Source organism: Brassica oleracea, chromosome C2 (genome assembly GCF_000695525.1).
Source record: "Brassica oleracea var. oleracea cultivar TO1000 chromosome C2, BOL, whole genome shotgun sequence".
NCBI classification, from domain to species: domain Eukaryota; kingdom Viridiplantae; phylum Streptophyta; class Magnoliopsida; order Brassicales; family Brassicaceae; genus Brassica; species Brassica oleracea.
This window is the reverse complement of record NC_027749.1, coordinates 1,747,891-1,758,774: the sequence shown is the minus strand read 5'-3', so window position 1 is coordinate 1,758,774 and position 10,884 is coordinate 1,747,891. Positions and strand designations below refer to the sequence as shown.

Sequence of the window (10,884 nt, the reverse complement as noted above, 5' to 3'; positions counted from 1 at the left end):
GATCGATACCCCGCATCTCCATCTTTTTTAAACCATTTTGAGAGTTGATTCAGGCTTCATAAACAGGCTACTTTTTGAGGCCTTATTGGAAATTTAGAATCATGAACAGCCAAAAAAAATTTGATTGGGGTTTTCACTTGTTATTTTCTAACGCTTCAAATTCTATCAATATATGTATGACATCAGATTAGGTGCCCAACATTGAAATCGAGATGTAGCATTTAGAACAATCGAGTTACAAAGACTAGGGAGCTAGGATGTGAAAACGACAGTTGCAAAGAAACAAGACAATGCTTTACTAATTACATCTGAATCACCCAAGCGATTTTAGATTCAAAAGAAAACACAAATCTAAGTTAAAAATGTAAAGAGCTTATCAACACCAAGAAGACGAATCTTTGCACTTTACAGAGAAATGCTACCGGAAAAAAAAAATGTTAAAAGAAGTATCCTCCCCTTCTTGATTAGCTTTGTAGATTTGGCTGTTGGGTATCTAGTTGCTGCTCTGGTTGCGGAACAGAAACACCACCTCCATTCATTCTAGCTCGAGCTTCCGCAAACATCCTCTGCTGTTCCGCTGCTGCTTCCTCTTCCGTCATCTCTGCTCCGGTGTTCATCTTCACACTCCTCTGTGAATCTTGCTGCACAATTCGCAAAAAACGCAGGAAACACACAATTACATCTTTAATTTTTTTTTTAATTACAGGTCTGGAATTAAAGTAATGGACAGTGATAGATCATTTCACCATGGTTTCGTATTTATGTTGCTCATAAGCAGAGTAGACTTCTTCAACGTATTCCCCAAATCCAAGAACATGAAGCGCTTTGAGTACATGCTCAGGCGCGATCGTTCGTTTATCCTCTTTGTTACATACTTCATTAGACTCTGACGATATAAGGTTTATAAACTCTGGACCAACAACATTTCTAATGATCAGATCAGCTACATTACACCTACTGATAAAGAGAAATCAAAAGAGTGATCATCTTATTACCAACACAGCACTCGATGAGAAGGTCCTGAGCATCTCTAGCAACGCGAACATCTGCTGGTAACATCTCCTTTATAATTTTAGTCATTGTAGCTGAAACATCATCACAAGAGAACATAACATATTGTTTAGCATTCAATTCAATCCTTAATTGCTAATGAAAATTAACAAACGTTTTACCTTTAGGAAGCGAAGCATCTTCCTTAGATTTTCCAACTATATCCATCGGATCCATCGTTTTTTTTCTCTCTACGGAATCGCAATTCGAAAAACGATAATAAGATTTAACGGTAGATTAATTGTTCCATGAATAACACTAGATAGAAGAGTGCTGACCTAGTTTTAACAGATCGAAACGGAGGCGGATTAACGACGGAGATCCGGGGAAACTAACGAATCTCGAGACCGAGTCGCGGCGGAGAATCGGAACGTGTTGAACGGCGGTTTTTCTCTCTCCGTTTCGCTTTTTTTTCACGAGTTGATTAGGGAAAAATATAGAAACCAGAAATAAGCGCGTGGATGTCACTTTTCCCCCAAAACTAGTTGACGGCGCGTAAGATTATATTATTGATTGGGCTTTTTACTGAGCTTTATTTATTTAAGCCCACGCTGATCCAAAACAAAGTCAGCAGGCAGCACTACCACAAAACACAAACTAAGGCTTTTAAATCTTTACAACCGCTCGGTCCCGCACCAATTAACAGTAACAAAAATCTCTACATATACCATATATCTATATATTTTTATAACTGTTAAAATCGTACCGCAGTTGAACCGCTTGTCCCGCAGCGCTTAAACTGCAGTCACCATTCGGACCTGGAGCCTAATAAGATAAAAGTAATGATTGTTAATAAGATAGAAGTAATGATTGTCCTGATATAGGCGATATGTGCGCCAATAGGCTAATTAAAAAAAAAAAACATCAAATGACTGATTCAAATTTCATTACTCTGTTCCCTACTTTTATGTTCTCTCTGTGTGGTTTGATAGATTTGTACATGTACTCCATATCTCAGATTCCTCTTTGTCCCAGTTTACCTGCAGATGCATGTGCTTTACGTTATTGTTTTTTTTTTGTTTATTTGCGTTTGTTTTGATTGGTGGAGGCAATGAAGATCCAGCTACTACTAGTTATGGTGCCTGTTGATTTTTTTTTGTAGATCTGAGATTTATTGCTTGCTTGCTCCAAATCGGGAAACTAGGTTTTTTTTTTTTTTTTTTTTTTTCTAATTCAATTTAATTAAAAGAGTGAAAGTCGCTGGAGGCAGCGGTTCATCGATCTCTTCCTGTGGATTTTATTTTTGGTTGTTTGTTGTTGTTGGAAAGAGATTAAAAGCATGAACGGATCGATAAACCTCTGCATCCAGCGGTTGCCTCTTCTATCAATCATCACTTTTGATGAATCCTTTTAAAGTTTAATATGTAAACGATTTGATAGTGAGGGAAAACAGAGTCAATTCACTGTGTTTTTTCCAGGCAACTCAAAAGAAAATAAATGATTTTTGAGTTCATAGGAGCAGATAGATTGAACACTGTTTCTGGTAATAGTCTGTTTAGTTTTGTTTGTTTGCTAACTGAGTATACATATGTGTTTTTAGTTGACTGATATGCTTTTTGCTTTCACTTATCTTGTAACTTTGTTCCTTTTAGAGCCCTGCGGTGTAATTATGCATGATCCAATCTATTTGTTTCATAAAGTGATGAATGCTTGCAAAACACGTTTATTTCATCATTACTTCATAAAATATTGTGAACCCTTGTTTATGGCATCTATATCTTAGTTTCTCTCCTATTTGGTTGATCTTTTTCTTCCAGTGAATCAAATTGCAGTGATCAGAATGCCCATTTGAAGCCATGGCAGTAAGTTCTTGTAGATGAAGCGTAGCTACTGTTGAGAGCTGATTTGGTGTTAAAAATGTTCATCAGCAAGAATCAAATTCACTCTGAAAAGTGTTAATGCCGCCAGGCTTTTGAGGTGGAGGTGGTTTTGTTCTAGTAATAGGTTTCTACCTTGTAAACAGAAGAGGTGGGGAGAATGGTGTTCTCTTTTTCTGATTTCTGCTATCTTGTTTTGCATCTTCATCAGATTTTTTACATTATTATTAATGTGACTTGTGCGAAGATTCAATTCAACTAAAGAATATTTGTTTAGTCAAACGTTTAATGTTATGTGATTTCATATTCATCTTACTTACTTACCAATCAAAAAGATGTATCACTAGAATAACAATTGGATGGAAGTATGAACCATTTTGTAAAGGATGAGTGAAAAACTACTATTCCCTCTCATCTACATTTCATCCTACCTTTTATTCCTCTAAATTGTTGCATACCATAAAAAAATAAATAAAAGAAGTCAAATGTTACAATAACGGGATCTTTTTTTGTCAATTGCCCATTTAATCTATCAAGTGGTGGTCAGACGAGCCGATTCTCTAAGGAGCACCTCCGTCTGGCCGGATATGATCTATATGAGAAAAAACATAACCTCTAATCCTTGCTTCTTTTGCTAATGCGTCCACCCGACCATTACTACTTCGAAGAATATGAGACAGATTCACATCCTCGAAATCCTCTTGTAATCTCTGGAAAACCTCGATTTTCTGTCGCAGATGTTGGTCAATCCTCCAGGTTTGTAGTCATGTCCACTAGGTCTGACCAGTCCGTCTCGAACCGTATCGAGATTATCCTTCTGTCTCTCATACATGAGGCTGTCCAGAGTAAACCTTCCATCTCATCGGCTCCTGCTGCACGCTCGTAATCCCCGAAATATTCAGCACCGATTTGATTCTTAATACTCCACTCTAATCTATTGCCGCTGCTATTATCGATCCATGACATATCAATTTGTCAGGTAGGGTATCCAAAGGGATATTGTCTCAACCTCGGTAGCAGGAGGGTTGTCAATGTCGTGATCCTCGTAATAATAATAACGGGATTACATGTGATGGAACTGAAATGTAAAAGATAGAAAAGATCCAGACATTCTGTACCAAGGCCCAATAATCAGCCCATACAATCTAATCAACATACACTTTACTTTTCAAGCCCATACGAATTTAGGGTTTCCAATAATTTTGTTTTCTTCTGCTCATCTATAAAACCCTACTTGTTTCCGCCACTCTTCTTCTGCCACTCTTTACTCATTTCATTTGCTAAATATGGGAAGCGATACAGAAGCAGAGAAGTCGATTCAAAAGGAGAAGAAGAAGGTCATCTCTCTCGCTCCTATCGCTAAACCCCTCGCCGGTAAAAAGCTTCAGAAGAGGACGTTCAAACTCATTCAAAAAGGTACCAATTCGAAACTAACTTGTACTTTGTGTTACTCGTATCATTCTCCGTTCTTACCTGTGAGCTCGTTTTGTAGCTTTTTAGCTTTGTCTGAGGTTTATTGTTCTGTTCACTGTCAACAGCTGCTGGTAAGAAATGCTTGAAGAGAGGCGTTAAGGAAGTGGTGAAAAGCATCAGACGTGGCCAGAAAGGGTTAGTATTCATTTTTAAATGTAATCTCTTGCGTGTTGAATGCGTCTTGTGATAGGATCTGTGTGTGATCCGTGTACAATTAAGCCGATGCTCTGGATTATAAATAATGAATGTAGCATGGTACTGTACACGGAAAGTGAACTTATGGATCGACATTACACATCTCTGTCTTGTTTATTTGTTAGTACAATGTTGTCTGAAAATGTATTGTAACTGAATCTGTTATTATGTCAAGTCCGTGTACAATTAAGCCGATGCTCTGGATTATAAATAATGAATGAAGGTAGCATGGTACTGTACACGAAAACTGAACTTATGGATCGACATGTCTGCCATCTCTGAGTTTAATATATGATTAGACGGCCTGGTTTAGATCCACATTACATATCTCTATCTTGGTTATTTGTTTGATCGTTTTAAGTACGCATTTGTCTGAAAACACATTGTAATTGTATCTATTTTTGATGTATAATCCGTGTACAATTAAGCCGATGCCCTGGATTAAACGTAATGAATGTAGCATGGTACTGTACACGTAAAGTGAACTATGGATCGACATGTCTGCCATCTTTGAGTTTTCATGATTAGACGGCCTGGTTTAGATCCACATTTTTATCTTTGGTTTAGCGTTTCATATCATTAATTATAAACTATAGTTGATTTCTGTTAGTATTTTTGTTTAATTTTGCGTATGGTTGTGTTTTACTTTGTAGTGTATGATTAAGGTTATGGTTTGTCTTTATATGACTCGTGTACAATTAAGCCGATGCTCTGGATATTAATAGAATGAAGGTAGCATGGTACTGTGCACGTAAACTGAGCTTGCTGCGGATTGATATGTCTGCCCTCTCTGAGTTGTTCTTTGATTAGAGGGCCTGGTTGATATCCACATTCGTTTGTTTTTGCTTGTGATTTATGTTTGGCAATTTGGTTTTTGTGTTCTTGATGATCATTGGTTTGTCTTTATGTTTATCTGTGATCCGTGTACAATTAAGCCGATGCTCTGGATTAAATATAATGAATGTAGCATGGTACTGTACACGTAAACTGAATCATGGGTTTGAAATGTCTGTGCCCTCTCTGAAAACTTCTTTGATTTGCGGGCCTGGTTTAAACCCACATTCTCTTGTATGTTTAGGTTCTTTATTGCAACTTTTTGTTCCTACGGTTTGTGTTGTAATAGATGGTTTTGCTGGTTGTGCAGAATATGTGTTATAGCTGGAAACATTTCTCCCATCGATGTGATCACCCATGTTCCGATCTTGTGTGAGGAAGCTGGTATTCCTTACGTCTATGTTCCATCTAAAGAAGTAAGTTTAATTTTCTTCCTTAAATTGTAGATTCTTTAGTCTTATGGCTTTTGTCTCGGTTCTATGTATGTTTTGTGTAATGCAGGATCTTGCCCAAGCCGGTGCTACAAAACGACCAACTTGTTGTGTTTTGGTCATGCTTAAACCGGCTAAAGGAGAGCTGAGTGCGGAAGATCTCCAAAAGTTGAAGTCAGACTACGAACAAGTCGCTGACGATGTTAAAGAGCTTTCAACTTCTGTGATTTGATTGATTAGGAACTAGCATCAAAGAACATGTGTTTGTGTTTGTGTCTGTGGTTTTGTTGCTTAATGAATATGATGAGATATTAAAGCCTGGGATAATAATACTTTATTTCTAGTTGCCAGCTGCCAAAACATCCAAAAAAAACAGTATTAAGGCCCAAAGATAATACTTAGGCCCAAACAAATGCGTAAAAAGGCCTAAAGAAACTGATTGTAAGGCCATTACGATCACAAGTTGTTTACGGATCCGGTTTTTGTAAATCGTTGACTATAAATTGATGTATTTGATTGGTTTAACGGTTTAATCTAGTAATCTTATCAAACCAATCCTCTCGGTTATTGTTTTTTTACCGAACCAATTAGCTAAACTGCAATTAATTAATTACTATTTAATTAATAAATTGAGCGAAAACTGCTCGTATAAGCTGACATGAACGCTTCACCTCCAAAACTCGAGATCTGGAGAATGCGAATCTGAAGGATCTTCCGAATTGTGTAAATCTTCACCAGATCCAAAGGAATCAAGTATGGGCTGTTCGTTTTCGGGATTGAACGCGCTTTACGACTCCGGCGGAGGCGACGTGTGGATCAACGAGAACCGTTTCAGGATCGTGAGGCAGCTCGGCGAAGGCGGCTTCGCGTTCGTGTTTCTGGTGAAGGAGATCGTCGCCGACGCTTCGTCCGGTGGCGGTTTGGCGTCGAAAGTCAAGGATCCAGCTCATCTCTCCGGTTAGTACTACTACCGATCATTTCTCTCCGGATCATGATTGATGATTTGATAGTCCTTGATCTGCATTGTTATATCGATTGGATCCGATCTGATGCTTATGATTAGATATGATAGAGATCGTTCGTGTCAGCTAGAGATTGTTCCGGGAATCAAATTGAATCAATATAGGGAATCGTATGTGTTTTGGTTTAGGCTCGGAATCGTTGAATCTTGTTTCGATCTTGTGTACAGTGAGATCCGTGGTGCATCTGAGATTCTGCAGTTGATTGTAGATGATAGGCATTACAGTGAATCCACTTTCATATAGATTTGACTCGGGATCGTTGAATCTTGTTTCGATCTTGTGTAAGTTGTTTGATCCGTGGTGAATCTGAGATTCTGCAGTTGAATTTGGATGATTTTGCCAAACAGAGTGATCACAGTGAATCAATTTTCATATAATTTGGATTTGAATCTTTTGATCCTTGATATTGGTTGGTCATTTGTCATGACTAAGGTTTAATTTTCCTATATGTGATTTTCATTGTAGCTGATGGAACTTATGCGATGAAGAAGGTTCTGATTCAGAACAAGGAGCAGCTGGAACTGGTGCGGGAGGAGATTCGTGTTTCTTCCTTGTTCAGCCACCCTAATTTGCTTCCTCTCCTTGATCATGCCATTATTCCTGTGAAGGTAGATAGATAAGCTCTGGTTTAAAACTTTCATGGTTGACGTTTTGGTGAAGACTTGTCTCTGTAATTTTGAAAGTGTATTGCTTTTGATCTGGTTAGGGCGGCCAAGAGGGAGCTGGGAAACACGAGGCCTTCTTGCTATTTCCTGTTCACCTGGATGGGACCTTGCTGGATAATTCCACAGCGATGAAGGCTAAAAAGGAAACCTTCTCAACAACTGATGTCTTGCAAATATTTCGTCAGGTATCAGCCCCTCTTTTAAAATCCTTATTTGATTTCTGTTTACCTAGCTTGTTAGTTTCTAACTTTGATTCTTTTGCTACTAACTATTACGTTATGCTGTTTTAGTATATTTTTGTCTTTGAGAACCATTTGATTAATAGTATGACTAGAACTATGAGATTTATTGAATGATTAGTCGTGAATTGCAAGTGTTGTGATTGCCGAGAGCTATTCCACTGCAGCTTTGTGATGGACTCAAACACATGCACTCTCTGGAGCCACCATATGCTCACAACGATGTCAAACCTGGAAACGTGCTGTTAACGCGTAGGAAAGGACAGACTCCTCTTGCGATTTTGATGGACTTTGGGAGTGCTCGTCCAGCACGGAAGCAAATCCGCTCCCGTCAAGAGGCCTTACAGTTACAGGTTCTATGTCCATCCCTTATTCATACTACTGAACTACTCCATTTCTTATTAATCATGGACTTGTGAATATTCTTCATGATCTCTTGACTTTAATAGGAATGGACATCTGAACATTCTTCAGCACCTTTTAGAGCTCCCGAGCTCTGGGATTGCCCAAGCCATGCTGATATTGATGAGAGAACTGATATCTGGTCACTAGGCTGCACACTATACGCAATAATGTACAATACGATTATCATCCCTCTTAAGACTAAACAAAGACATGCATTTTGAAGAGAGTTTTTTTTTTTTGGATAATCATTTTGTGGTTTTTGCAGGTACGGTGTGTCTCCGTTTGAATATGTACTTGAAGAATCTGATGGAAGTCTTCAGCTTGCAATCGTGAACGCTAAGATCAAATGGCCAAAGGCAGGACCAAAGGCTTCTTATCCCGAAGCTCTTCACCAGTTCGTGACTTGGATGCTGCAACCTCAGGCTGCGGTTCGACCTCGCATTGACGATATCATCATCCACGTTGACAAATTGATCGCAAAGTTCACTAAATGATTCATCACTCCGGTGGTATAATCTAAAGAGTTAAAAGAAAAAAGGATTTAATATATACATTGCTTTTTTCTTTTTATTTATATGTTTAGCTATTTTGAAAGATCCTATATTAGATACATATTAAAATACATTAAATTTTTCGTTTGATCTATTTGTAAGACTTCATTTTAAAATAATGTTATTTTATCAGACAGATTTCTTAATGTGTTTTACTATTAAAGACATGACTTTTTTTTCTTCTGTCGTGAATCAATGTCACACCGTATTCTTGTTGTCCAACGAAACTGTTAAATAACTGATTAAGAGAAAGATCTTGTTAGATTGTGTAATTATATGTACTTTTTAATTGTTTTTTTTTTTAACGACTGATTTATTATAATCTTACAATTATGATATGAAAAAGATTACATAGATGATTCGACAACCGACAATACTACTTGCTTTATGAAGACATACGCCTAACTGCATCACCTCAGCCGTCCTACGAAAATCCACGCTTGGCCAGATGTATTTGCACCATGTTGAAGATCCATTGTAAGCTTTTCTTCCGTAGTCTGCATAATTGTTTAATAAATCGCTCTTTCCGGGACTTGAAACCTGGATTTCCTGTAATATGCAATACATTGCATAGTTTGGGATTCGAACCCCATAAATAGGTGTAGAAGCCTTTAAACCTTAACCAGTAGGCTACGGTGTTTCCAAATATTAATTCCTAAAGTTTGTTACCACTTTGTTTAGGCACAAATTATTTCTCCATATAATTTTATGCATTAGTCTCAGGATTCTCAACCAGTGCAAGGAGACCCCTGGTGGAAGTTTCGTCAGACGTCCGCTTCGAAACTGTAATCAGAATTGGAAGTTCGTGGAAGTTTCTGGAATCTCGCTTCCAATACGTTTTTAAAAATTTTTTTTTTTTAAAACACGTTGGACGCTTCCAATCTTAAAAATTTGGTGTCATGAATAAGTTTAAAAATAAAATTATATTTTTATTTTATATAAAATCTAAAATAAATAGTATTAAAATAAATGAAATACAAATTATGCAAATATCAAAACTACTACTATAAATTATCTTTGTGCATAATAATTTTTATAAGAGATAGTGCATATATATTCAAATATATTGTGACAGATATTTATGAACTATTAAAAATAACTAAAATTAAATGTACAAGTGATTAAAACACGTACACATTTCCTAATTCTTTTGAAAACAATTCTATGCTTCCAACACGCACACATTTCCTAATTTTTTGAAAATTTCGATTCTACGGTTCCACACGATTTAGTTTCCGCGGCGTTTCCATGTAACATAGGGAGAAACACAAGTTGATGTTCTTTTTACAAAACTAACAACTTGATCGGTTGATTTTTGGCTGTCATATAATGCATGTATGTATAAAGTGTGTAGGCCATCGTGCATTTTAAGATATGCATAAAGGATTGTTCACTAGGTACAGTGGTACACATAAATGCATAGCCGTAGATACTGATAACATGTTGTTGAAAGAGTTATTCCTTTTAAAAATGAAATACATATTTCCTTATATATGAATATAGTGAGAGGTGTTAAAAGAAGAATATATATCGAAAAAAATACACAACATATATATCATTGTACGACCTTTTACTTTTACAGATTTGAGTCACTTCAAAGAAACAAAAGAAATAAAGAACGTAAGTCAATTTTCAGGAAGATAAATGTCTGATCGCTATTTATTTTAAACGTAACTTCTGTCTTCTGTAACTCTTAAAGTGAAAAGATCTACAGTTCCCCACTTCCCCACAACCAAAATCATGATCATACACTTATACCTACACCTCTCTATAGTTCCATTTTCAGAAACTTTAAATATCTAACCAATAAAACCTAATCGCATCTAATGTCAGTGACAAAATAAAAAGAAATTCAGACATTTAGCTATAACATTATTCAGAATTTTTTCAGCGTTCACCAGTATAATAACATTGATCGTTTTATAATAAACGTATGCGACGACATAATTCATGTAGTAACTACACAAATTTCTTATGATTATAAAAACTATGAACGCTTTTGTTTAGTAATTAACAGGAACGTTGTAAAAGCTGTTTTAAGTTTTAACATTCCGCAATTCAGTTGAAAGAAAACATTACACAATTATTTAGCAATATTAGTACCTCTTGTAAACTCCCAATGATAATTTAATTCCCGTTAAATATCATTTTGAAGTAACATAGTAATATTTGTAAAATTATAGTCATATATTTAACTGATCT

The 10,884-nt window shown here is 36.5% G+C and overlaps 3 protein-coding genes across 3 annotated transcripts; 2 read left to right on the top strand and 1 right to left on the bottom strand.

Moving 5' to 3' along the window:
• Positions 1-201: 201 nt before the first annotated feature.
• Positions 202-1,480, bottom strand: LOC106325530 (protein Dr1 homolog). Its single transcript, XM_013763573.1, has 5 exons — positions 1,329-1,480; positions 1,173-1,241; positions 996-1,085; positions 747-910; positions 202-641 (listed from the first exon to the last, which is right to left on the bottom strand). The coding sequence occupies exons 2-5, from the start codon at positions 1,225-1,227 to the stop codon at positions 465-467; spliced, it is 486 nt and encodes a 161-aa protein (XP_013619027.1). The 5' UTR covers positions 1,228-1,241; positions 1,329-1,480; the 3' UTR covers positions 202-464.
• A 2,641-nt stretch (positions 1,481-4,121) lies between these two features.
• LOC106324904 (H/ACA ribonucleoprotein complex subunit 2-like protein) lies at positions 4,122-6,147 on the top strand. The gene is made up of 4 exons (XM_013762907.1): positions 4,122-4,283; positions 4,406-4,475; positions 5,680-5,785; positions 5,871-6,147. Exons 1-4 carry the CDS (start codon positions 4,154-4,156, stop codon positions 6,030-6,032), a joined length of 468 nt encoding a protein of 155 aa, XP_013618361.1. The 5' UTR covers positions 4,122-4,153; the 3' UTR covers positions 6,033-6,147.
• Positions 6,148-6,445: 298 nt separating this feature from the next.
• On the top strand, positions 6,446-8,845 carry LOC106321845 (serine/threonine-protein kinase 16-like). Its single transcript, XM_013760079.1, has 6 exons — positions 6,446-6,757; positions 7,288-7,430; positions 7,529-7,672; positions 7,894-8,079; positions 8,176-8,300; positions 8,397-8,845. The coding sequence occupies exons 1-6, from the start codon at positions 6,556-6,558 to the stop codon at positions 8,623-8,625; spliced, it is 1,029 nt and encodes a 342-aa protein (XP_013615533.1). The 5' UTR covers positions 6,446-6,555; the 3' UTR covers positions 8,626-8,845.
• The last annotated feature ends 2,039 nt before the right edge of the window (positions 8,846-10,884 follow it).